Below are 24,863 nucleotides of genomic sequence, written 5' to 3'. Positions count from 1 at the left end.
GGGGGTGGGGGGTAATAGGAGCCTATATAAGAAAAAGACCCCAAAATCGGGACTGTCCCTATAAAATCGGGACATCTGGTCACCCTACCTCCCACCAACAAAGGCTCTTTTAAGAAGCTCAAGAGAGAGTGAAGGGTGGAATACCCCTTGAAACAACTTTTGCTTTGAAATTTGTTGATTTCCAAATAATGCAATATCTGATCGCTTTAGCCCATGAGGTCATCAATTAATGACCTGCAAGGAAGGGAGATGGATAAAGGCCTTGTGCCCTTCTTACTCCTTCAGAATGTATGAAAAATGCATGGGAGGGTGCTTGTCACTGACCTTATCAGGTCTGAGTAGAGAGGAAAAAATATTTCTTGTCTTGCTTACAACATTCCTGCTAATACTTCTTTAACTCACACGCAGTCTGTAGGCATTTGTATCAGTGTACGGTGTTAACTTTAGGTTCAGATACAAATGGGTCAGACTCTGTTTTCCAACTCTCCCATCTACCTCTGCTCCACATCATACAGAGTAGTGCCTTCCTTCACAGTAGTCCTACTCACTTCAGTGGGATTCCTTATGAAGTAAACACAACTCTGTGAGTAAAGGTGTACTTCTATATAGTAGTTTAAATTAATTTATACTCAAAGTTCTGTATTACTATGCCTAGTAAAGAATCTACTTGTCAAAAAACATTTCCTGAATCTTTTTTGTTGTCTGTATTGTTACAGACATACTTGTTGACAGGTATTTTGAAATAAATTACCAAAATAATTGGGACGGTCAAGCAATTAAAAAAAATAATCTTGATTGATTGTGCAATTAATTGCACTATTAATAAAAGGATGCCATTTATTTAAATATTTTTGGATGTTTTCTAAATTTTAAATATATTGATTTCAATTACAATGCAGAATACAAAGTGTACAGTGCTCACTTTATATTTTTCTGATTACAAATATTTGCACTGTAAAAAAACAAAATAGTATTTTTCAGTTTAACTAGTACAAGTACTGTAGTGCAATCTCTTTATCATGAAAGTTGAACTTACAAATGTAGAATTATATACAAAAAAGTAACTGCATTCCAAAATAAAACAATGTAAAACTTCAGAGCCTACAAGTCCACTCAGTCTTACTTCTTGTTCAGCCAATCACACAGACAAACAAGTTTATTTATATTTTCAGGAGATAAGGCTGCCCGCTTCTTGTTTACAATGTCACCTAAAATTAAAAACAGGCATTTGCATGGCACAGGGTCACAAGGTATTTACTTGCCAGATGCGCTAAAGATTCATGTCCCTTCATGCTTCAACCACCAATCGAGAAGACAAGTGTCCATGCTGATGACAGGTTTGCTCGATAATGATCCAAAGCAGTGCGGGCCGACCCATGTTCACTTTCCTCATCTGAATAAGATGCCACCAGCAGAAGGTTCATTTTCTTTTTTGGTGGTTCGGGTTCAGTAGTTTCTGCATTGGAGTGTTGCTCTTTTAAGACTTCTGAAAGCATGCTCCATAGCTTGTCCTCTCAGATTTTGGAAGGCACTTCAGATTCTTAAACCTTGGGTCGAGTGCTGTAGCTATCTTTAGAAATTTCACATTGGTACCTTCTTTGTGTTTTGTCAAATCTGCAGCGAACATGTTCTTAAAACAAACAACATATGCTGGGGCATCATCCAAGACTACTATAACATGAAATATATGGCAGAATGTGGGTAAAACAGAGCCGGAGACATACAGTTCTCCCCCAAGGAGTTCAATCACAAATTTAATTAATGCATTATTTTTTTAATGCAAGTCATCAGCATGGGAGCATGTCCTCTGGAATGGCCGAAGCACGAAGGGGCATGTTTAGCAAATGTTTAGCATATCTGGCACATAAATACCTTGCAAGGCCGGCTACAAAAGTCCCATGCGAACACCTGTTCTCACTTTCTGGTGACATTGTAAATAAGAAGTGGGCAGCATTATTATTATTAAATGTAAACAAACTTGTTTGTCTTAGTGATTGGCTGAACAAGAAGTAGGACTGAGTGGACTTGTAGGCTCTAAAGTTTTACATTGTTTTGTTTTGAGTGCAGTTATGTAACAAAAAAATCTACATTTGTAAGTTGCACTTTCACGATAAAGAGATTGCACTACAGTAAGTGTATGAGGTGAACTGCAAAATACTATTTCTTTTATCATTTTTACAGTGCAAATATAATAAAATAATGAGTAGTGTGCACTTTGTATTCTGTGTTTGTAACAGAAATCAATATATTTGAAAATGGAGAAAAACATCCAAAAATATTTAATAAATTTCAATTGTGATTTAATTGTTTAACAGTACAATTAAAACTGATGAATCACAATTAATATTTTAATTGTGATTAATATTTTGAGTTAATCACATCAGTTAATTGTGATTAACCAACAGCCCTCAAATAATTGAAACTGGCATGATTTTGTTATTTTCACAAATAAAATATGGCGAATTTTGTAGAAATTAAAAATATTTTGCACACTATTTTTAATTTTTTTGATGCACAATTCCCCCAGGAGTAAATGTTCATGTATCATGCCACTGCCCCACTGTTAGGTATTTGCTACAGCACAGACAGGCCCTTTGCTCCTCCAGTCTCTGGCAGCTTGTCCATACACAGAAGTTGTGATGTTTAACAGGTGCCACTTTGGGTGTGGACACTTACTTCATTTAAACCTGATGTGCACCTGTTTTGCTTCTGCCTGGGAGTGAAAATCGAGGAGGCAAATCATAAGAAAGGGAGAAGGAGGAAGAGGAGAAACTGCATCCAGGGCTTTCCCTGGAAGGCTGCGGAACCGGAGAACTTGCCATGGGCAGGCTATTGCGAAGCAACTTCATCTCCCTGGGGGCGGGTGGGAGAGGCTCAGCCGGTACTGTGGGCTTTTCTCTCCTGCACGGCTGCCTCCGTGTTCCCTCTTGGCATGCAGTGAGGGGGAAGGAAGAACAGGCCCAGGCACTCGGGACCAGCCCAAGCTGCACATTTCTAATACGCTGGAGGGGGGCAGATTGCAGGCTCCTGCTCGGTCCCCAGCACATGGCGCAGGGTCCTCCCCTTAGCCCCATTTCTTGGAGCCAATGAGCGACCCCCTCCCCTGTTCTCGGACTGGGACAAATTCACCGCTGCAGTTTCTTACCCTGCAGCCGGCTGGGGATTCACTGGTTCCAGGCAGTAGAAGAGACACGTGAACCAGTGACTCAGCCCTGCATGTTGAGCAAGGCCCAGGGCCAGGAGGGTGTGCCTGGGCTGGGCTGCAGATAAGCCTTAGGGGAGGGAAACGCACAGACCGAGGGAGGCTGCGGTTGCTTGGGGGAGGACCGGGGCCGCCAGCCCCACACCAGCTGGGTACACTGTGACTGCAGGGGGAGTGGGTGGCCACCTCTGCAGGAGGGGTAGAGGCAGTGGCGATGGGGGGAATGGATCGGGATGGGAGGATGAGGGAAAAGTGGGGAATGGAGGAGCGGATGAACCAGCTACAGCTGGGTGGAAGAGCATAGGCACGTAAGCCTGTTTGGCTGGGTCTGTGTGCAGGGTTGTTGTATTCCTGGGGATCCCAGGATAGAGACCAGGTGTGGGAGGTAATAACTTTTCTTGGATCAACTTCTGTGGGTGGCTGGGTCTGCTCAGAATCCTCAGCACCTCTTGGGGTGAGGCACTAGGGCTAGGCTGCTGGTAGGTGAATGCTCAGGGTCCCTAAGGCCTTTCTGGGTGGGTGTGCCACTTGGTGGGCAGAAGAGAGGGGTAAGGGGGGGCCAAGCTTCAGCATAAGTAGGCAGGAGGGGAAGGGGCAAGCTAGCAAGAAATGGTGGGAAGACAGAAAAGAAGAAAATAAAGTTCAGAAGAGTAAAGGGCGTGAAAGAAAACATGACAAGACATGAGACAGAAAAAACAGAGAACAGAAAGCTCATAATGAGGAAGAGGAGAAAAGAGACGTGTGTGTGTGTTCGCAAGAAAGAGGGGTGGGACTGCCCAGGGATGATAAATAGACTTGAAATGAATTGTGTAGTAGATAGTATAGGAAAGGGGCTGAGACTGAGGAAAAAACAGCGGACTGTTGTGTTCTCCCATCCTGCCTTTTCCCACACTCTGTGCCCCAGTTTTCTGTTTGTGAACTAAGGAAAGTTGCTGTCTGAGGGTTGGCAGGGAGTGGGCACCTTTCTCCTCACCAGTTGCCAGAAGCACTTCACACCCAGGCACAGCAAGGTAGTAGCAGGTTCCACAGCCACGCTAGAAATTCAGCCATAACTGCGATTTTCTCTTTACTAGCATCTAACTGCAGAGTGTGTCTTAAATTTTGTTCTCAGCCCTACAATGTAAATACAGAGCTACTCCACTATAGTATCAGAGGGGTAGCCGTGTTAGTCTGAATCTGTAAAAAGCAACAGAGGGTCCTGTGGCACCTTTGAGACTAACAGAAGTACTGGGAGCATAAGCTTTCGTGGGTAAGAACCTCACTTCTTCAGATGCAAGTAATGGAAATCTCCAGAGGCAGATATATATCAGTGTGGAGATAACGAGGTTAGTTCAATCAGGGAGGGTGAGGTGCTCTGCTAGCAGTTGAGGTGTGAACACCAAGGGAGGAGAAACTGTTTCTGTAGTTGGATAGCCATTCACAGTCTTTGTTTAATCCTGAACTGATGGTGTCAAATTTGCAAATGAACTGGAGCTCAGCAGTTTCTCTTTGGAGTCTGGTCCTGAAGTTTTTTTGCTGTAAGATGGCTACCTTTACATCTGCTATTGTGTGGCCAGGGAGGTTGAAGTGTTCTCCTACAGGTTTTTGTATATTGCCATTCCTGATATCTGACTTGTGTCCATTTATCCTCTTGCGTAGTGACTGTCCAGTTTGGCCAATGTACATAGCAGAGGGGCATTGCTGGCATATGATGGCATATATAACATTGGTGGACGTGCAGGTGAATGAGCCGGTGATGTTGTAGCTGATCTGGTTAGGCCCAGTGATGGTGTTGCTGGTGTAGATATGTGGGCAGAGTTGGCATCGAGGTTTGTTGCATGGGTTGGTTCCTGAGTTAGAGTTGTTATGGTGCGGTGCGTGGTTGCTGGTGAGAATATGCTTAAGGTTGGCAGGTTGTCTGTGGGCGAGGACTGGCCTGCCTCCCAAGGTCTGTGAAAGTGAGGGATCATTGTCCAGGATGGGTTGTAGATCACTGATGATGCGTTGGAGAGGTTTAAGCTGAGGACTGTAGGTGATGGCCAGTGGAGTTCTGTTGGTTTCTCAATAATTCGCCCATGTGGAGTTTGGCAACACCTTTAGATGTGAAACAATGATAATAGAATGAGGACAGACTGAAATATCCCCTTAAAACAAATTACAAAATCTTTCAACACAAGAGGGAAGGACTTTAACAATTACACAAAAAGAATATCAAGAGAGAGGAATATGCATAAGAACAACCATGCTGGGTCCAACCCATGGTCCATCGAGCCCAATATCTTGTCTCTTGCCAGTGGTGAGTACCGGAGCTTCAGGGGGGCACACAGAACAGGGCACTTTGGGAGAACTGTCTTCCCCTCCCAGCTTTTATCAGTCGGAGGTTTATTACCTCCCTCAGATAAATGAGACTGACAAGATTTGCAGAAAAGATCTCTCAGCCCCTTATCCTGATATGCAACTGTCAGGGCACAGGCTGTCTCCCACAGAAATAGCTTTTGAACCAGTGCCTTTTCTTTACGTTGCTGTTCTCTACTACGACGTGATACGGGGTCCAGTGTACTATTGTTAATTTTTCTCTGTTTTGCTCAGTGATAAGCCCGTGTATATAGTTATGCAATAGTAAACTTTGTTCAAGTTAATATAGTTTGTTTATCTGGTAGTTACGACATTGGAAGAGTTCATGGGGCTACATGACTGAAAGGCAGAAAGTACTGGGCCCCTGGAGCTACCTGCCTTTTTTCAGCCGCAGTGCTGCCTTTGCCTCTCTGAGTGCACAGAATCACACTGGGTACTGCTGGCCATGACATCATCAAGTGAAGGAAATACACTGCTAAGGAAACAACAAATGTTATCTAGGCCTTCATGAGTCTAGCCTTACGGGGAGGCACCACTGATATTCAGGTGATCATTTATTAGGTAATATCCCATCTTTGAAATGAAGATGACAAGAGCACACTTCCCCTCTCTGTTGTAATAACAACCTCCAATTTTTAAAGTAGGTAGACTAATATAATTGGAGACAATAGTTGCGTGTTTGCTTAACAGACAGATGGTGAGATGAGCTCCAGGGTCTGTGTAGTCAGCACAGTTGTTGAAGGGTTCTTCTGATTGGCTGCAGTGATATTTCAGTCAGCCCAGAGTAGGAAAGCAGAAGGCAAGTAGTGAAGCAGCCCAGCTTACTTGTTGGGTATAGGACAGCTGTCCTCAGAAAGGTAACTAAACCACCAGCTGAGGAGGCTTTTTTTTAAGTGCTTAACTAAGGTTATATGGAAGACTAACCGGCGACAGTTTACATTAAAAACAAAAAATGCCCCCATGGAATTAATAAGATACATGCTTACCAGCCAATCATTGTGCTTGCATAGCATAGCCCATTTCCCATTCCTGCGTAGATCTTGTTTGTTTTGACTGTAAACTCTTCAGGGCAGAGGCTTTCCTTCTTTCTTTCTTGAGGTTGTATAGTGCCTACAAATGGGGCTCCAGTTCTCCTTGGAACCATTAAATGTTGTCACAGTATGAATAGTAACCATCAGTGCAGACCTCACTCTTATAATACTTAACTAAGGGTCCAAAATAAACTCTACAGCTTGCAGTATGTCCGTGCAGAACAGTGTGTTAATAGTGTAGTTTTTGATTTAAGACACAAATGGTGGATAAATCCAAATATTATCTAAAGAGGAAAATATTTCCTTTACTAACCAGAGATAGAGAGGAAATTCATGCAAGAGTCCCAAACTCTGCACTATACAGCTCCTTGGCCCCTATAGAGAAACCCTCTTACAAAAGTCTAAAAAATGCCAAAACTCCATGTACACGTCAGACCAACCTATTGGCAACAATATACCAAATACCTGTAACCTACAACTATAGTTTCACATTCTGACCTCAAACAAATTTGTTGAGCTAAACACATTTGTAGACTTATGCTATATGAGATCGATTTTCTGTTGGGGCTGGGGGAGAAATCTCACTGCCAGCTTTCCCTTTCATCCAAGAGGTGTCCTAGATTTTCATAAATATTGAGCCTGTTATGTAGCTTATTCTTTTGCTCCTGTCTTTAAATATGTGTGGTGAATGATGTGCTGTTAATAGCTGCAGCAGTCTACCTTGGTATTTCCTAAACTTTCCCTTACTTACTATGGGGAAAACCTAGAAAGACTGAGGTGAAGATAATTATCTTAAAGGTACAATGAAGGCACAATTGGCAAGTCTATGGCATCACTTCACCTACCACAGAAATGCAGTCACCTCTGAGCTGGAACAGATTCTCAGTATTGCATACCAGCACTAGTTTACACCACAGACTGAAAAACGGGTTAATGTAGGGGGCTGTTAGGTTGCAGAATGCCTTAACCTAAGTTGGGATTTGGTCAGGACACCATTGTAAACAGCCCTTACTCTTATTTTCACTTTTCGCTGCCTAATAACTTAACACTGAAGCAGGTGACTCTAGGATTTTAAAATCTTAAAACTATGGAAGTAAAACAAAGAGTGCTGTTGCTGCTGAAGTTAGTTACACAGAGCAAATTCTTAAACGCTTCTTAAATGTGAAAGAATTATAGGCCAAAAATCATTGCTGATGGAAGCGCGAGCAACTCATCTGAAGTCAGTTGTGGTGTTCCTGCCACCAATGATTTTTGGCTCCGTGATGATGATGAGGCAGCGTGGATCTAAGATACAGGGCACTGGACTGGAAGTTAGGAAATGCTGAACCCTGTTCCAGTGTCTGTAGGGGCAACGATTGTGAAGGGTCAGGATTTGTTTTTGGTGGAGGGAATGAAAACCTTGCATACAATCCAGGACTGGTATCTTACTGCAATTTATAATACAGTGAAAAGTTATTTTTAACAACAAGGTTTTCACTGAAACTAATTCCATCTATAGAAGAGAAAGCTATGCCCTTACCTACTCAGACTTCACTCTGCCAGGTTATGAGATGCTGTTAGCAAACCTAATTCGAGATTGAAACTGAGTTAGCTGCAACACTCAGAACAACACTAAATTCTATGTTCCAAGTTAACCACCCTATTGCCTCCATTTACGTATGTTCTTGGCAGCCAAGTATTATAAAGGAGGCAATAAATACTGGACTTCATTGGAGGTGGGAGCCGTGCTAGTGCAGTCTTAGAATGGCAGAGCCTGTCCCTGCTAGTTGTCGATGGGAAATTAGCACAATGTTTGTTTCAATCACACTCCAGCTGAAGAACTACATAATTAAAACCAAACAAAACATGACCCCACAGCACTTCACATCAGTTCCTTTATTGTTGGTTCAAGGAGCAGAAACAGCAAGACCAAAATCACTGGATAAGGCCACTATGGCTGGACAGCTTAGCATTATCAGTCTAAGCAAAAAAATTGCTGGGTTACATTTTGCCTTCGTGCTTTGTTACATTAGATACAAATATGAGAGCTCTTGTGTTCTGAAAGGCCTTTATTATAACCTTTGCTAGAGATAGAAAGGTCTGTCCTATTTCACAATTGTTAAAAATATTAGTGTAACCCAGGTTAACTAATAAGACATATGCAGAGTGAAATTCTGACCCCACTGAAGTCAATAAGAAGTTTTATCATTGACTTCAGTGGAATTGACTTCATTCCTTGTCTTGAATAAGTACTTGCTCAATTTTTCCCCAAGAGTAACAGTTGTGTTAGCATCATTAATAAAAATCTGTTAGATGGCTGCCAACAGCTGTTTGTTGGTTTGTTTAAAACGGGGTCACAGCTAGACAGGGAATGAACCAGTCTGGAAAATGAGACAGGGAGAAGGGAAATTTGCAAAAGCATTTGGAGGTCAGTCAGAAGTCAGTCGTCTTTTGTTTTCCTCTCCCCACGAGATCTTACCACTTGCTGCCAAGCAACCCCAAGTATGAGAACCAAATTTCTAGGGGATTATGTACAGAGATGGAGGGATGCATTAAGCAAGGTGTTATGGGTAAAGATGAGCAAGGACTCAAGCTAAAGAAATCTTTTATTTAGGTATACAGAATACAAGGCGTGTTTTCCAGTGAACTATGGAAAATGCCATTTGAAGTCTGACCACTTGGAACAGACATTCTTAAATGATCCTATTATTTAAAACTCTTGCTTAAATTTGAATAGAGGACTACAAAAAGCTGTTTCAGGCACAAGAGAGAACGGTGTTTAGGGTTGCACCATGTAATGTACAGCATCTGTACAAGTTTGTTGCTTAGAGTGCAAAAAAAATCCCAAGATAGTAAAATGGAAATAACTTTACTGTGTTAATGGTTGCAATTTTTCTTTTTAGGGGGAACAAAATCTGCCATAGAACAGAATGTTGCCGGTTTTGTTGTGCCGGATAAAGAAGAGGAAAGGATGGTCAGCAGTGAACCGTGGTACAATCCGTAAACAACGCCCACGGCCCATTACTCTAGTAGCAGCTGCTGCCTCTGTGCCTTCTTCGTTTACCTCCACAAAGGACTTGTGAACAACCTCAGACAGAACTAGATCATTGCCGGCTGACATTCCAGACAAATCCACCTTGTCGCTGGCAAATGCATCAGTCATTCCCATGCTCTTCAAAACAGGCTTCAGATCATAAGCTTGCTCCAACTTAAATCTGGGTAAACACACCTCCACTTCAGTATAGTCCATCATTTCTGGATTTATCCACTCTGTAAGTTTCTCATAGGTAAGTTCTCTTTCCAGCTATAAGAAGAAAAGGTCACAAAATTAAAGTGGAAGAAAAGCCATGAATTTATACTAATGAAACAATGCCCACTGTGTGTGTCTACCCAGAGATTAGCATCCTCTCCTGGTCTAGAGTGAATGTTATTGCTATAGTCAGAAACCAAAAAGAAATGGCAGTCAGAAACATTCTTATTCTTTTTTCAATACAGACAAAAGATCCCCCAATTAGGATCAGAGCCCCACTGTGCTATAGGCAAGTACCGGCACAAGGCCATCTTTCATGGTGACAAGTTCATGCAATTGCATGTTGTCACTAGTAATGTATGTCCTTTGCAGAGGTGGCTACTGTGGGAGAGGCATTACTATTTCGCTGTCCCTTGTCAGCCCAGTAACAATATAGCACAGAAAGGAAATCAGTAGCTCTTGAATGGAGGAGCACTTGAGGACTCCCATATGAAGAAATGTTAGGTAGAGGGTTGGGTACAATGAGGGAGAGCCCAACCCACAACAGTTAGATTTTCCCCCCCATATTCCTTTCTATCAGACAGCAATTGATTTTTGTGAGAATGGAAGCTCTCCAGGATCTCCTTCAATCTGTCACTCCTTACATTCTGGCTTCATCCAATCCCCGGTGGCCCCTCTTCTGGCCAAGAAGTCTCTTTTCAGAACTTAACATTTCTCTGGACATCAGAGAGAGCTGGGCTTACTTGACAGTGACCCATGGTATTCCCATCTCTTGGGGGACAGATGCAACACCTCCGCAGCTCTCCCACTCTGTGCTAATATTGGTGAGTTTGGAGCTTGGGACTTGAATTCACAGATCTAGATGAGACTTAGTCAAATGCTCTTCTCTAGCAGGATTTGAGAGTTGTATTCAGTACAAATGCCTTACCTGTTCCAGGCCAGTGGAATTATCTTGGATTTCATCAGGAAGCAGGATGATCATACTAGTCTCCTTATCAACATAAGGGAGGTCAAGGATTTTGGTGTGAAACTCTCCTACGTATCTCATGTTAAATTTAGCTTTCTTGAACATCATCTGCACTGGTTTGCTCTCATTCTTTAAAAAAAATAAAGTATCAATGTCAACAAGTACTACAAACCTAGCATGTTGGTACTAAACTAGAAGAACTGGGATTCAAATCACATGGGACATCTGAAACTAGGCTGAACAGAGGACTAGAAAATATTGTAGGGAAGGGTCCTACCATTGCCCTTTGCGGTGGCAGGGAATGAACCAGAATTCCATCAGGCTTTTCCCCATTTGTAATGCCCAGTCCCTTGAGATTTATTCAGAGGGAAATACCACATGTATTTTAGTTGCTTAGTGTGCAGTGCGAGAGAATAAAGGAAACAAGAAATACATATACGTTAATGTATTTAATTGAAAATGTAGTTTCAAAGATGTTTATAATAAAAATAACCAAAGGGGTTGTGTTGAGGGGATGGGATGGGATAGAATAGAATAGAGGGTTGTGGCAAAGTGTACTTATGGCAATCCTGATTAAAAGCATTTGTTTTCTCTGAGTGAAGTGTAGTGCAAAATTAGTGACATTTCCCTTCTTCATACCTTGTTAATTTTAAATTGCTTTTCCATTGTGCAATTCTTGTTGAATTGGGTTGCCCAGTTGCCTTTGAAGTAGATGGCGTTCACCAAGACTAGTCTAGTCATTGAATCAACAACACCCTGAGCCAACAGATTCTGGATTTTACCTTTGACACATTAAAGGAAGAATAGCTTTTAGCTAATACATATCTATCTACCTAGTTTTGTTATTAACTACAGTATCCTCTACCAGCTGAACAATACAAGAACTACATCTTAATTTGAAGGATTCAGTTCTGTTTTTCCTCTCCTTCCCTTATTGTATCTCTCCTATGACCATATGCTTTTTAAGCAGGCTTTGGCTGTTTAGAAAGACGCTGTGGAACTCTGCAAGCTACTCACCTTCAGTTTTTTCTTCTACCCAGGCATTTATATGTTTTCTGGAATCTTCTGCAGCTTTAGAGAAGTCAAGTTGTTCCAGCTCTGCATGATAGAATTTCTGGCAGGAGTCTATAAATGTCTAGGATAAACAAAGCAGGATGTGTTAACAATGTATTTTTCTGAAATGCAGTTGTAGAATTCTCAATCATAGAATCTACCTCTTCTTCCTCCACCCCTTCAGAAAGTGTCAGTCTTAACCCTAACTTGTCATCACTTCTTTTCAAGCTGAGCATTTTATTTTCTATTATTACGTTCTTAGTTTGAGCAGCCTTCTTACTGACAGATCAACAAGACTGCTTGGTGATGCAATCTATTTGCTTCGGATTGAGAGTACAATGCTTTGTAAATTAGTCTCTAGATAAAGGTTTTCATAACTCAAACCTGATCTAGTTCAGAAGTGAAACCTCAGGGGGTTATTTCTATATCTTTTTTGTATAGTATGTGTGGACCATAATAACCTGCTCTTCAGCCTTATGAAACGTCTACTGTGCAAATGTCAATAGGTCAGTAATTACATGGTTAGGTCAAAATCATGCTCCCCCTCTCCAATTTGTATTGGAGTCTTCTATTTTATGGACCAAATGCCAAAGATGCAAAGTTTAACTATTTAATCACATTGGTTTTAACTTTAATTGAGAGGAGCTCTTGATCTGAGCCAATTTATACTTGCAATCCCATTTAGTAATAAGATTACTGTAGATTGGGGAGGGTAAGGTTGATTGTCGTACTGAAAATGTAAGTTTGTTTTTTAGACTCTAAAACTCAAGAGATTTTCAGTTACCTCTTAATTTTCTGAGATGAAGGAAGGGTAAGGTTAAAATCAGGGGTACTCTTTTTGGATACATTTTAAAATGGAAATGTATGCCCCAGTAGCTGTTACTCTCAGCTAAGTTTTTGGAGAATTTCTAATCACTCTTCTGTCTGATTTTAAAAAATTATGTGTCCATTCCTGTGTCCTTTGAGTGCCTTGTCCAATTTAAGGGGAAGGAAGACACCCCAAAAAGTTACACAATAATGCCTATTCCCTTCCCTGCCCACCATTTGAAGGAAATTCTTAAAATCTTAGCTCCTGGCCAGAAATGCCCGAGTGATTAATGGAATGCTGAACAGTTGGGGTTTGATGGACCTTCCATTGACAGCACTCCGCTCCAGTTCTCTAGAGTTCAGAGCTAGGGACTCTCAAAAGTCAGCTGAACACACAAATGGATTTTATAAGGAGACTTACTTTGGTTAGTCAGATCCTGAACTACATAGTGACTGTAGATTAAAGCCAACACCTTTATTTGCACTCAGAAATGGAAACGTAGCAAATGTGTTAGAACACAAAAACAAACAATGTTTGACTTACTGCAAGAAATTTAAACGTCTTTTCCCCATAGAGCCCGTTGGCAATCCTAAGCACATAATTAGTGCCTGGTTTGTTAATCTCAGAAATAAGTGACTGGTAACCATCATGAATCTCCTCAGCTTTGTCCAAAGAAAGCACCTATAGAAAGAGACAGGAATACACTCTGCATGACCCACATGTGCTTTGGGACAGGTTAGTACAATGCCCTTCAGCAGCTTAGAGATGAAAGTTGTAGCTTGAACACCCAAGGCAGCCCTAAAAGAGAGAGGATTTCCCATTACACAACACATTTGGAGCTCATTGTGCTGGTTAGAAGAGGGAAACTTCATGATAAAATATTTTACTGTGGAAATAAACATAACTGTTTTGAAGAGACCCTTCACTCCGTTCTAGCTTTAGGGCACATAAAATGAACAGTTCTGTAGAGTTTAAAGGAAAACCATCAATTTTAAATCTTCTCCACTTCAAAACATGAATTTAAAGTAGCTTCCGGTCCTATAGTTCTATCTCCCCATGTCGATTTTTGTAGCTTTATCGTTACTTTTTTTTTAATTTGTTTCATTGTGCGAAAGAGCCTGACAAACAAGGAAAATGTCTCTCTGGAAGAAACACAAAGTGCTGTCAAACGCACAAGCATACACACTGGGGGAAATATCCCTTATTTTCCCCTCATCTTAACTGTTACTTGCAACACTAAGAGGTTAAAAAAAAAAATTCAGACAAAAGGTATGATTTATGTTGACGGTATCCTTTAACAGTCCTTTCCCCAAAGCTTCCAGCAATGTTTTGGAACTATGCCTTCAATTCAAGCACTGCCATAGGATGCTGCTGCCTTTGCTCCGTTTTGCCTTCCATAATGGATTTTTGTTGCATCATTGCATTGTTCCATTTCCCATTCTTTTTCTTCTTCTTCACTAAGATGAAGTACCTGATAGTACAATAGTTAGCATAGGTTCTCTTGGGAATATATTCAGGAACGGATCTGGTTCTTATTTCAGCTTAAACGTTAGTGAAAAGAAGAAATGTTATGGAATGACCTAGTGCTCCAGTACATTAGTCATTGCTTTAATATGAGCAAGATTCATTTAATAAAGATCAAGAATGGCTCTTCTAGTATGAAACACAATAGTGAAGTAAGACACCCTAAAAAGCCCTTTCTAAGGGAAAACGTTAGCTCTACAGTGCTTCAATGCATGTGGGCAGGCAAATGCCCAAAGTGACAAAAATAGCCCAAGACCCCAGAGGTTTCCCAAAAGGCCAAACAGACAACAGGGGAGACTGGCAGCTTATCGAAGGCACTGTCCTCATAGAAACCAACAGGCCCACTTCAACCAAATGCAGTCGGAGATAACTCTGCGGGAGACCCATGGTAAGTCTCTGGGCTAAATTCACTGATGTCACATCTCGTAGGTCAACATTTTGAAAATCAAGATCAAGCCAAACTTTGCTTTCATTTACATAGGTGTAAATCGGATACAATTCCATTGAAATCTAATAGGTACTCTAGTTTTACACCAATGCAGCAGCAGAATTTGTCTCAATGTTTAAATAAACATTGTAGTTTAAATAAATAACCCTAGTATCAAAGCTTAAAGTTCATCCTCGGTTTGAGTTAAAGTGACACTAAAAAGATTGAATTTTTACAAAAATACTACCTCCCAAATGTTGGGTGTGCTTCCAAGTAATAACTGCTAAAAAATGCCATAATATGAATTCCATAACAATTGCAGAGCTGTTGTACTGGTTGATATTTTGAGCAAGAGATTTTACTGACACACAACAAGAGAATGTTCGCACCCACTAGTACATGTAATTATTAGCAACGTCTGCTCGTATGGTAGTTAAATCATTCTAAACAAAAGACATATACATCCCAATTCTAAAAGTCCTTACAGATTGTAAGGAATCGGTTTCAACTCCACCCTATTTAACTGTTGAAGCTGCAAGTTTAGACAACTCTTCTCCTCCCCTAATCCAAATATTGTACAAGGCTCTAGCGGACAGCTATAGTTTTGAAATTTGTAATTCTCACCCCAGGAAACCAAGCAGACTATACTAAAAACCCACAAGCTAAGAGAACCTAAATGGGTATGTAACTGCAACACAGAAGTCCTTCCTGGCAGACAGATCTCAGGGCCACTCCATCCTCATCTTCCCTGACTCCTGCCAATTTTGCCACTATTGATCACTCTCCTTTTCTAAATCTTGTTCTCCCTTCACATTTGTGACTCTGTCTCCTGGGTCTCCTCTTAGGTCTTTGCTTGACCTTTCAGTGGGACCTCAGGGCTCCATACTTGGCACCCAACTCTTCTTCCCTAGGCCCTTTCTCTCTAGAGGTTCTGAGTGCTCATTGGAGCAGGAGTTGACATTAAGAGCTTAATGAACTAGGCCTACATTTTCAAAAGCGACTAGTGATTTTTTTGGTTGCCCAACTTGACATCTAAAAGGGGGTATGATTTTAAGAAAATGCTCCTGGCTATGTTTTTAAGACATATTTAGGTGATTAGTATAATCTGATATTAATCCCAGAGAATGTAATTGAAGAAGTTCTTTTCTAACTCTTGAGGCAGCTAGACAGCTCTCTCTTTTTCAAGGCACCTCAGCTGTATGGTGCCACCAAAATTCTACTCTCAGGCACACAAGGATGATAATGGGAGTTTTCCATACGTACAAAACATACAATAGAGACTTGTGGTTCAGCTTCTAGACCAAAGTTGTCTTAAGTGGTTCAAATTTATCCAGACATACCTTTGCCATCTGGGCTGCAGTGTTACCTTTTGCACCCAAAAAAACCATGGACAAAGCAGAGGAGATACTCAAAGGAGAAAAGAATAAGTTCTGTGTATTGGCATTTTCACTCAGCTTTTTGAATAGGTTGAGTGCAAAGGTGGTGTTTGCTTTACTGAGATTATCCATTGTTCAGAACCTATAAGATAAAACACAAAGGAAAGATCACATAAGATACAGATTTAAAATGTAATGAGTATTTAATGTGCCTGATTCTCAGCTGGTATAAAGCACCATAACTCCACTGAAGTCAGTGGAACTACACTGGTTTTACACCACCTCAGGTTACAGCAAAGCATCAAATAAGTTTAAGGATCATGTGTTCCCTCTCTCTCGCTCAAAATCCGAGTTTATATAAGATCCTTCAGATAACAAGTGGGACAAACTCACACAAATTGCAAAGTTTTCCAATTCTTTAAGATTCGTGTTGAGTTTCAATAGAATTATACACTGTTTTTCAGGAATTCAGTACCTAGCTGGCAGACTGTCTAGTCACATGAATACAATTTATATTTCATATTTATATGGGTGATCCAAATTTATCAGATGTTGAATTTGTTTTATAGTTAATGGTCATTATTGGAGGCACATTGTTTAAGACACAGCTGTGCAATACTTAATACCTCAAATTTATTTTAATCCAACCTGTAGTACATAATTACTGTATTTGAATTTATATTAGATTCTGTGGTGTAAAATATTCACTGCATGTACTTTATGATCTGGGTTGGTAACTTTCTTAGTCAACCAAACTGATTTTGGGTGTAAATTTCTATAAACACCTGCCTTATTTGTTCAGTGGTAAATCCACGTATTACTTCCCGCTGCTTTCTAGCCCACTAGGATAGTGTTTGTCTTCTATTTCACAGCAGAGTTATGGAAAGTGGATCCTGTGACTATATGCTCTAGAGGGGTGGAGTGCCAGATTGAGGCAAAATGTGAAGAGAAATAGGAAAATACAATGGGAAGTAGGAGAGAGAGTAAGATGAGAGCTTTTTATTGCAGTCTTCTCTCTTTAATGTTTCATCCCTTTCTTTCATTTCAGTATTTTTAAACTTCCTTTGCTCTTCCCTTCCTGACACCTCAATTAGAGGGCAATGGTCCAGCACTAGTTTTGTTTTTTACTCTCAGCCCATCTATTCCTGTCTGCCAGTGACCAACAGGAGATTCTGCTTCCAGCATTTCTCACTCAACCAGTTGACTGACAGCAATCATGACAAGATAGTATTATCCTTAATTCACATTGTAGTATGACAGAATCTTCAGGATTAAAGAAAGTCTAATGAAGACTAATAGTAGACATATGTGCCCATCCAAGAACACACATTAATAATAAAACGAACCAGTGTTGCCATCCGATGACTGGTCTGTAGCTTATACGAAGTGAATTTGGTTGTCTGAAAATAGCCCATGAAAGGAGTCCGCATTGCAGTCTCTTTATTAGTCTCCGTAACAGAATGGCTTTATTTTGATGCTGCTGCCCGGTAGTTGCTCATTTTAAATACACTTGTGCATAAAGAAATTACTGGAAAGCTCCCAATTAGAGCTGACTGATATCTTTTGTATTTTCAGAACCTATGACCAGCCGGCCATACTAACTGAAATTAATTGTGTGGGGGATTGATTTGGTTATTGATGTTAGGATATAGATATTCAGGCCTGTCTGCAAAGGCCTATACTTTAAGAATGTAGGTGTATTCTTATCACTTAGCTAGTTATAGAGGTATAAAAGAAAGAATCAAAATCACTGTCTGTCTGTGTAAGGGCCTTCTTTTACTGTGACAGTCTGAGCCCTGTTCTGAGGCTAAGCTAGAGGTCGGCAACTTTTCAGAAGTGCTGTGCCGAGTCTTCATTTATTCACTCTAATTTAAGGTTTCACGTACCAGTCATACATTTTAACGTTTTTAGAAGGTCTCTTTCTATACGTCTATAATATATAACTAAACTATTGTTGTATGTAAAGTAAATAAGGTTTTTAAAATGTTTAAGAAGCTTCATTTTAAATTAAATTAAAATGCAGAGCCCCCCGGACTGGTGGCCAGGACCCAGGCAGTGAGTGCCACTGAAAATCAGCTCGCGTGCCGCCTTCGGCACCCGTGCCATAGGTTGCCTACCTCTGGGCTAACCCTTTGGCTAAGCAGCAGAGGCAGCCATAAGCTGAGAAGTGAACGGTCACTTCCTCACATTCCAAACTAGTCACATTGAAATAAGGTGCTATTGGGCTGTTAGGCATGATCAGGACAGGATTGTATTCCTATCACCTCCAGAGAAAGGGAAGAGCCTAGAAAATGTAAAAGGAAACTTAGTTTGATAGCATCCTGTCTGGCAAGAACTCACTTATCAATAGCTGGGATGTGAAATCCTCATTTCTGTATTCTATCACTGTAGTCTCCACTTCCCGATTGTTTCTCTGTATAATCTCTGTCTGGTTCTGTGATTGTTTCTGTCTGCTGTATAATTAATTTTGTTAGGTGTAAACCAATTAAGGTGGTGGGATATAATTGGTTAAATAATCATGTTACAATATGTTAGGATTGGTTAGTTAAATTTCAGTAAAATGATTGGTTAAGGTATAGCTAAGCAGAACTCAAGTTTTACTATATAGTCTGCAGTCAAATCAGGAAGTAAGGAGGGTGGGGGAATAGGAATCATGTTTCGTTAAAGGGGGGGGGGAATGGGAACAGGGACACAGGCAAGGCTCTGTGGCATCAGAGCTGGGAAGGGGGACACTAAGGAAGGAAACTGGAATCATGCTTGCTGGAAGTTCACCCCAATAAACATCAAATTGTTTGCACCTTCAGACTTTGGGTATTGCTCTCTGTTCATGCAAGAAGGACCAGGGAAGTAAGAGAGTGAAGGAAAAAGCCCCCTAACAATTGATATGGCAATAAAGAGCTAGAACAAACTGCAGAGTCTCTACAAAACTGTCAAGGCAACTTTTTAATAACAATATTCTAAAAGAATATTCAGCTATTTAGGGGATTTCTCACGTGCTCACTTACAGCGCAGTAGCAAAGAAATCATTATTGTAGAAGGATGGACTGTTGATTATAATGCTCTTTTGGGACACAGGCGACCCAGTATCAACTCCCGGCTCTACAACAGACATCCTGTGTGGCCTTGGCAAGACACACAGGCTATGTCTACACTGCAATGAAAGACCTGAGGCACAGATGTGGCTAGTCTGGGTCAGCTGACTTGGGCTGCAGGGCTATAAAACTGCAGTGTAAAATTCAGGCTCAAGCTGGAGCCAAGGCACTGAGACCCTGTGCGGGGGGAAGAGTCCCAGAGTCCAGACTCCATCCTATTGTCCCACTGAATCTAAAAAAAAAAAAAGAGGGGAGAGGAATTACTGTTGGTTATTATGACATCCAGAGATTACAAACTGGTTCCTGTTGCAGTGTTACCAGAAATTCAAAGTCTGATTCAGTCCATGTTTGGTTACCCTAAGTACCCCTGGAACATGAGAGACTTGTGCACAGTAAAGCTTAGACTGAATTTAAAAAAGAATCCACAGAGAATTTTACACCACACACACAGGTAAACACTTGCACTTCTCTTGTGTAGATGGGATACATATTTTATAGTTTTAATTCCTGCAATGTTTGTTGCTTGCTTCTTTGTTGCATCACGTACCTTTTGGGCACTATTAAAAGCACCTTGAACTTAAACTGCAAGTTGATTTAAATTAAATTTATTATGTTACAGGAAAAAAACCAGACTCAGTACTGGCACTTGTTCTTTGTCCTCCTTGACCCCAAAACTAGGCTACACAAGACAGCAAATCATAAGTCTGCTAGTTCCTTAATACATCTGACCAAATATTGCAAGACCGATCTGTCCTGATCACGCTGTCTTATTACCGAAGACAGAAGTTTATCAAAACCCTAAAACAAATAATCAGCGTACCAACAGACATTCACTCTGGTTCCAAAATAGTGCTATTAACTTGGAAATAGCAGGAATACACTGACTCTCTTTGATTTAGAATATTAATTGATCATCTGGATTAAAGTTCTTTAAAACAGTTTGAGGGCAATGATACCAAGTAAATGAATTATCTGCCCCTTTCCATTTTACAATAATCCTATTAGGAAAAGAACACTCTTCCCCATCTCCCTTAGAAGAATGCATTGCTCTGTGGTATACATGTCTACGTATACCACAGTCCATACTATTAGGCCTAGCCAATAAGATTCCTTTCATGACCATGATAATGGAGCTGCTCTTTTAGTTTCCCAAACAGAGCTGTCAGACCTCAATACTCTGCCAATGACACCATGCAGAAATTTGAGTCCCCCAGATGACCTGATCCTGACTGGCCATCAAGAAAAGTTCATGTGTCTAATTGGGAGTGGTGAGCATTGTATGTATAGTGTGTGCATTCTGTTTTGGTGATTGTTAATAAATAGAGGTTAAGTAGGATATTATCATGCAAGGTTCTTTCACTGGAAAAAGACCCTGTAAACCTGCAAAAGATTAAGCCCTGAGTCCACAGGGAATGGGTGTTTGCTCTGAGTCCAGAGGAGTAGAGCCTAGAGCCTACGGAGGGGTAAAGTTAGAGTGCCTAAATTAAGAGGGATATGCCTGAGCCCTAGGAACAGGGTAAGGGTGGGTGCCCTAGAGTGTAAGGTAACGCCTTGAGCCCTAGGAACCTGGTAGCAGCAGAAGCCTTGAGCGCTAGGAACTAGGTAGAGGTTGGTGCACTAGAGTGTGCAAGTGACAGATTATTTCGTGCGTGGAACAGTTTGAGTTTTAAAAATTAATCTCATAATTTAAAAAAAAATTGTGTATGCATATCTATCTCCTCTTGTGGGGGAGCATAATGGGAGCAAAGGCAAAAGCAGTATTTAACAAGTTGTAATGTTTTTGTAGATATATTGTTATCTTAAAAACTAAGGCCCCGATCCTGCAATAAGTCTGCATGTGTGGACCTCTGCAGCCTCACAGAGCTCCATAAGGCAGTTAGTGGGGCTTTATGCAGGGCTTGTTGCAGGATTGGGGCCTAAAGTGTATATATCCATAAGTGGCTCCCCACCCCCACCTCAAAATGAAAAGGTTTCTTTTACAGTGAAATAATACATAAGACTATCTGGTGATCACAATATCCCATATCTTTCAATATACAGTTAGCTCTATTTGTAAAAAGAGGGAAAAAAAGTGAGAGACCCAGAATGTGCCTAATTCAAGCAATGAGTCAGAAAAAATTAATCCCAACTTTAGCCAGATGCGGCCCCTATTTGCTCTTTCCAGTGCAGTCTGAATAGCTTCCTTTTATGCTGTTACAAAACCACAAGCAGCAGCAGAAAGTCCCCGCTGAAGTTAGATGCTGGCTTAAAGCTACAGTGTTCTATATTACCAAAAAGCTTGTCTCTCACCAACAGAAGTTGGTCTAATAAAAGCTATTACCTCACCCACCTCGTCTCTCTTATATCATGAGACTAATAGGGCTACATTATATACTTATTGAAATACCAGCCAAAACAACATGTGGGGCTTGCAGCAAATTGTAAAATCTTCAGGCTCAGTTCTGTCATGGATAGTGCGGATTTATGCCACTATACAGAGCTTATGAAAATAATCGTGGTATGTTCATTGCAAGCTTTATTGCCTTCTCCAATCCAGAGCTCTAGGGCAGTCATTTAGAGACAAGTGCCCTGTTTTAGTGGCTCAGTAAATGGCAGTGCCAGGCACCTCCCATCTCCGGAGCCTCTCCCACAAGAGTCAGCAGCCAAGGCCGGACCCTTGTACGCGTAGCGGATTTAATAAATCCCAAGTACCAGCATCCTGTGCTGCGTGTACCACACCTACCAGCTCTGTCCTACCCCACCGGCAAGGGAACCAGGGGAGGGTCCTTGGCGGACACTGCAAAACCCAGGGCAAGATGCACAGAATCACAGGGTTCCTCCTCCACCTGGTCTTACTGGGAGGAGGAAACCACAGGCTGAGCCACCTTCTCAAGGCAGGGAAAGGACCTGAGACACCTATTGTGACTTGTGGATTCAAGGTTCAGGTGTCTGGTCTCTTAGGAGCCTGACTCCTCCCCTATCCCCCCCCCCCAGGCAGACCTGCCCCCCCCCTCCCGCCCATCCCAGCAGGAGCACAGGGTGCCCCCCCCCCGGGCTTGCGGTGTTTCCATCACACTCCGGGTTTACAGTTCGGTTCCTGGCTCTCAGCCCCCCACTGCACAAACTGTCCCAGCGCCCGGAGCAGGAGCGGTCACTGCAAGAGACACAAACTCACCGGACACCGGCGAGACCCCCCCGCCCTCGGCTGCTTGAACCAACCGTGCGGCCGATGCCCGGGGCGGACTCCGGCTCCCAGCGTCTCCTCCCGCCCGCCAGAAGCGAGCGGCCCTGAGCCCCGGGCTGGAAACTAAACCCAAGTCGCAGCCCCGCTCCCCGCCCCCGGCTCGGGGTTTCTAGCGCCCGAGGCAGCGAGCGCGGCAGGACCCGCCCCACACGCAGGCGGCCCCGGACAGACGGCGCCAGGCCGGGACTGACCCAGGGGCGGTGCTGCGGGACCGGTGCGGAATCGGGCGGCGGCTGCTGCGGGGAGCCGGGCGCGCAGGTCGCTGAAGCGGCTCCGGTGGCGCTGGGCAAAGGGGAGGCGGCCTCGGGCTTGTGTTAGCGCCGCTGAGCGGAGGGATCGATTTCTCCCTCCGGGAGCCACCATGGGGCGTTTCATCCCTCAGCCTCCGCCCATCCCTAATTTCCTGCACCAGCGGGTTTGAGTTGCCCTGTTAGAGTTACATTTCATACATGCTGTTCCCGGCAGTTCATAGAAACAAGTCGCTAAGGCCCTGTCTAGACTAGGAAAGGAGATTATGTTTGCCAAGTGTGTTAGTGAACATTTCAGATAGCATGATTTTAAACACCACTGTGCAACCTGATGCAAAGACAAGCATAAGCATTATATAGGGTTACCATATTCAAACATTTAAAAAAGAGGACACTCCACGGGGCCCCGCCCCTGCCCCAACTCCGCCCTGGCCCCGCTCCAACCCCTTCCCCAAAGTCCCTGCCCCAACTCTGCCCCCTCCTCTGAACACCCTGCATTCCCCCTCCTCCCTCCCGCTCTGATCTTGGTTGGGGGTTGCTAAGTGCTTCCCTGCTCCGCACTTGCCCTGCAGTCCCTGCACCCCCCCCCCCCGCCTGCCCTGCACCCCCCTGCCCCTGCAGCCTCTATGACCCTGCCTGCCCTGCTCCTCTTTGCCCTGCAGCCTCTGCACCCCCCATCCCTGCAGCCTCTGTGCCCCCCTGCTCCCCACTCACCCTGCAGCCTCTGTGCCCCCTGCTTCCCCCTCACCCTGCAGCCTGTTGGGGTTACTATGCCTGCCTGAGCCAGAGTTCTTCCATGTTTAAACTCTGTTCTTCCATGTTTAACTCTGATCGACCTTAACAACCAAGGACAGGTATTGGAATGTGTAAATAGCTAGTTAGCAATTACAACCTTGCTCATTTCAGGTACCAAACAATAATGATGAGGTTTGCATGTTTCTAGCTGAGGAAGGGGTAATAAACTAAGGGTAAACAGGACCAAATAACTGTTTAGAGAGAAGTTACTAACAAACTAGATTTATAGCCCTAGAATGATTTAGTTACTTAAATGTATAAACATGCCTTTGGTAGAAAGGGGAGGGGGAGTGGGGGGTGATAGAGAGGGGGGGCTTAGTTGTAAAATGTATAAAGAAGAGAGAAACTGTTTTTGCTGGTGTGCTCGATTTGAGACTTGCCTGTCTCCTTGCACCACTTTGAGATCTCAAATAAACTTTGATTGTTTCTCCACCCCGGTATGTTTATTGGCGTGAAGCACTCCGGGCACCGAACCTCACTGTTGCTATCCTCGGGCCCCTGTGCCGGCAACAAGCCCCTGCACCCCCCCGCCCCTGCAGCCTCTGTGCCCCCTGCTCCCCACTCACCCTGCAGCCCCTGCACCCCCTCACCCCTGCAGCCTCTGCACCCCCTGCCTGCCCTGCCCCTGCAGCCTCTATACCCCTGCCTGCCCTGCTCCTCCTCGCCCTGCAGCCTCTGCACCCCCCCCGCCTGCCCTTACACCCCGCTGACCCTACAGCCTCTATGCCCCCACCTGCCCTGCCCCTGCAGCCTCTATGCCCCTGCCTACCCTGATCCTCCTCGCCCTGCAGCCTCTGCTCCCCTACTCACCCAGCAGAGGGAGAGCTGTGGGCTCCACGTGGACTCAAACACTGTTCTGTGCTGCTCTGTGGGGGAGAAGGGAGCGGAGAGGGGGAGGGACTCTGGCTGCTAGAGGCCCCAGTGGCTGCGAGCGGCTTTCAATCAGGTCCCGCCATCCAATCAGCCGAGCCGCACTCTGCATGAGGGGAAGGGGGAAATCCCGGACATTTCTACTTGATTAGAAATCCCCCCCCCCCCCCCCCCCGGACGGCCATTTAACGCTGAAAAAGCTGGACATGTCCGGGGAAACCCGGACGGATGGTAACCCTACATTATAGTCAGATGGATGCATGCTGGTGAAAGTTTTCATATCAGTTGTGCTCACCAATTTGAATAGTGGAAACATAATCTCAGTGGTTTTTTTATTGCTTTAAGTGCAAGTCATACAGGAATTATGGAGTAAAATATCAGCTAAAAGCACATTGGAATTTGTGTAAATAACAGGAATATCTTTGCTAAACTGCATTCGTGAACTGAAAACCTATTTTTCTACTTTATTAGTGACATAGGTAACTAGGAATGGGAACAAATTACAACTAGTTTCAGAGTAGCAGCCGTGTTAGTCTGTATCTGCAAAAAGAACAGGAGTACTTGTGGCACCTTAGAGACTAACAAATTTATTAGAGCATAAGCTTTTGTGGGCTACAGCCCACTTCTTCAGATGCATAGAATGGAACATATATTGAGGAGATATATATACACACATACACATTA

General features: G+C 42.9%; 1 protein-coding gene and 3 long non-coding RNA genes across 12 annotated transcripts in view; 2 read left to right on the top strand and 2 right to left on the bottom strand.

Annotated features, from left to right (window-relative positions):
• The window catches only part of LOC135981607 (uncharacterized), a 24,889-nt gene extending 13,559 nt beyond the window's left edge, over window positions 1–11,330 (top strand). For both annotated transcript variants that reach the window (XR_010598706.1, XR_010598707.1), the window contains one exon: window positions 9,450–11,330. This is a non-coding gene — a long non-coding RNA (uncharacterized LOC135981607). The remainder of the gene's footprint in view (window positions 1–9,449) is intronic.
• The window catches only part of LOC135981608 (uncharacterized), a 278,320-nt gene that overhangs the window by 26,598 nt on the left and 226,859 nt on the right, over window positions 1–24,863 (bottom strand). The window lies entirely within an intron of this gene.
• LOC101932734 (serpin B6-like) lies at window positions 8,428–24,193 on the bottom strand. 8 transcript variants are annotated; one of them, XM_065584855.1, is made up of 8 exons: window positions 24,120–24,172; window positions 18,292–18,404; window positions 15,916–16,093; window positions 13,168–13,305; window positions 11,781–11,898; window positions 11,403–11,545; window positions 10,725–10,892; window positions 8,428–9,850 (listed from the first exon to the last, which is right to left on the bottom strand). In XM_065584855.1, exons 3-8 carry the CDS (start codon window positions 16,081–16,083, stop codon window positions 9,446–9,448), a joined length of 1,140 nt encoding a protein of 379 aa, XP_065440927.1. In that variant the 5' UTR covers window positions 16,084–16,093; window positions 18,292–18,404; window positions 24,120–24,172; the 3' UTR covers window positions 8,428–9,445. The 8 variants fall into 8 exon arrangements, with proteins under 8 accessions (XP_065440927.1, XP_065440928.1, XP_065440926.1 ...); XM_065584856.1 differs by lacking the exons at window positions 18,292–18,404; window positions 24,120–24,172 and adding exons at window positions 18,957–19,275; window positions 22,458–22,659; XM_065584854.1 differs by lacking the exon at window positions 24,120–24,172 and adding an exon at window positions 22,458–22,659.
• The window catches only part of LOC135981609 (uncharacterized), a 19,561-nt gene continuing 16,415 nt past the window's right edge, over window positions 21,718–24,863 (top strand). The window contains exon 1 of the long non-coding RNA XR_010598709.1: window positions 21,718–21,943. This is a non-coding gene — a long non-coding RNA (uncharacterized LOC135981609). The remainder of the gene's footprint in view (window positions 21,944–24,863) is intronic.

The sequence above is a fragment of the Chrysemys picta genome, chromosome 2 (assembly GCF_011386835.1).
Source record: "Chrysemys picta bellii isolate R12L10 chromosome 2, ASM1138683v2, whole genome shotgun sequence".
Classification (NCBI taxonomy): domain Eukaryota; kingdom Metazoa; phylum Chordata; order Testudines; family Emydidae; genus Chrysemys; species Chrysemys picta.
The sequence above is the reverse complement of the archived record's forward strand: the minus strand, read 5'-3'. Positions and strand labels throughout refer to the sequence as shown.

What these genes read in the sequence shown, in the direction of transcription:
- LOC101932734 (XM_024102832.3), bottom strand. Translation starts at nt 16,083, where the DNA reads ATGGATAATCTCAGTAAAGCAAACACCACCTTTGCACTCAACCTATTC. An exon ending in AGACGTTTAAATTTCTTGCA is followed by an intron (nt 11,899 to 13,167) that starts GTAAGTCAAACA and finishes TGTTTATCCTAG; the next exon opens with ACATTTATAGACTCCTGCCA. An exon ending in GGTAGAAGAAAAAACTGAAG is followed by an intron (nt 11,546 to 11,780) that starts GTGAGTAGCTTG and finishes AATGTGTCAAAG; the next exon opens with GTAAAATCCAGAATCTGTTG.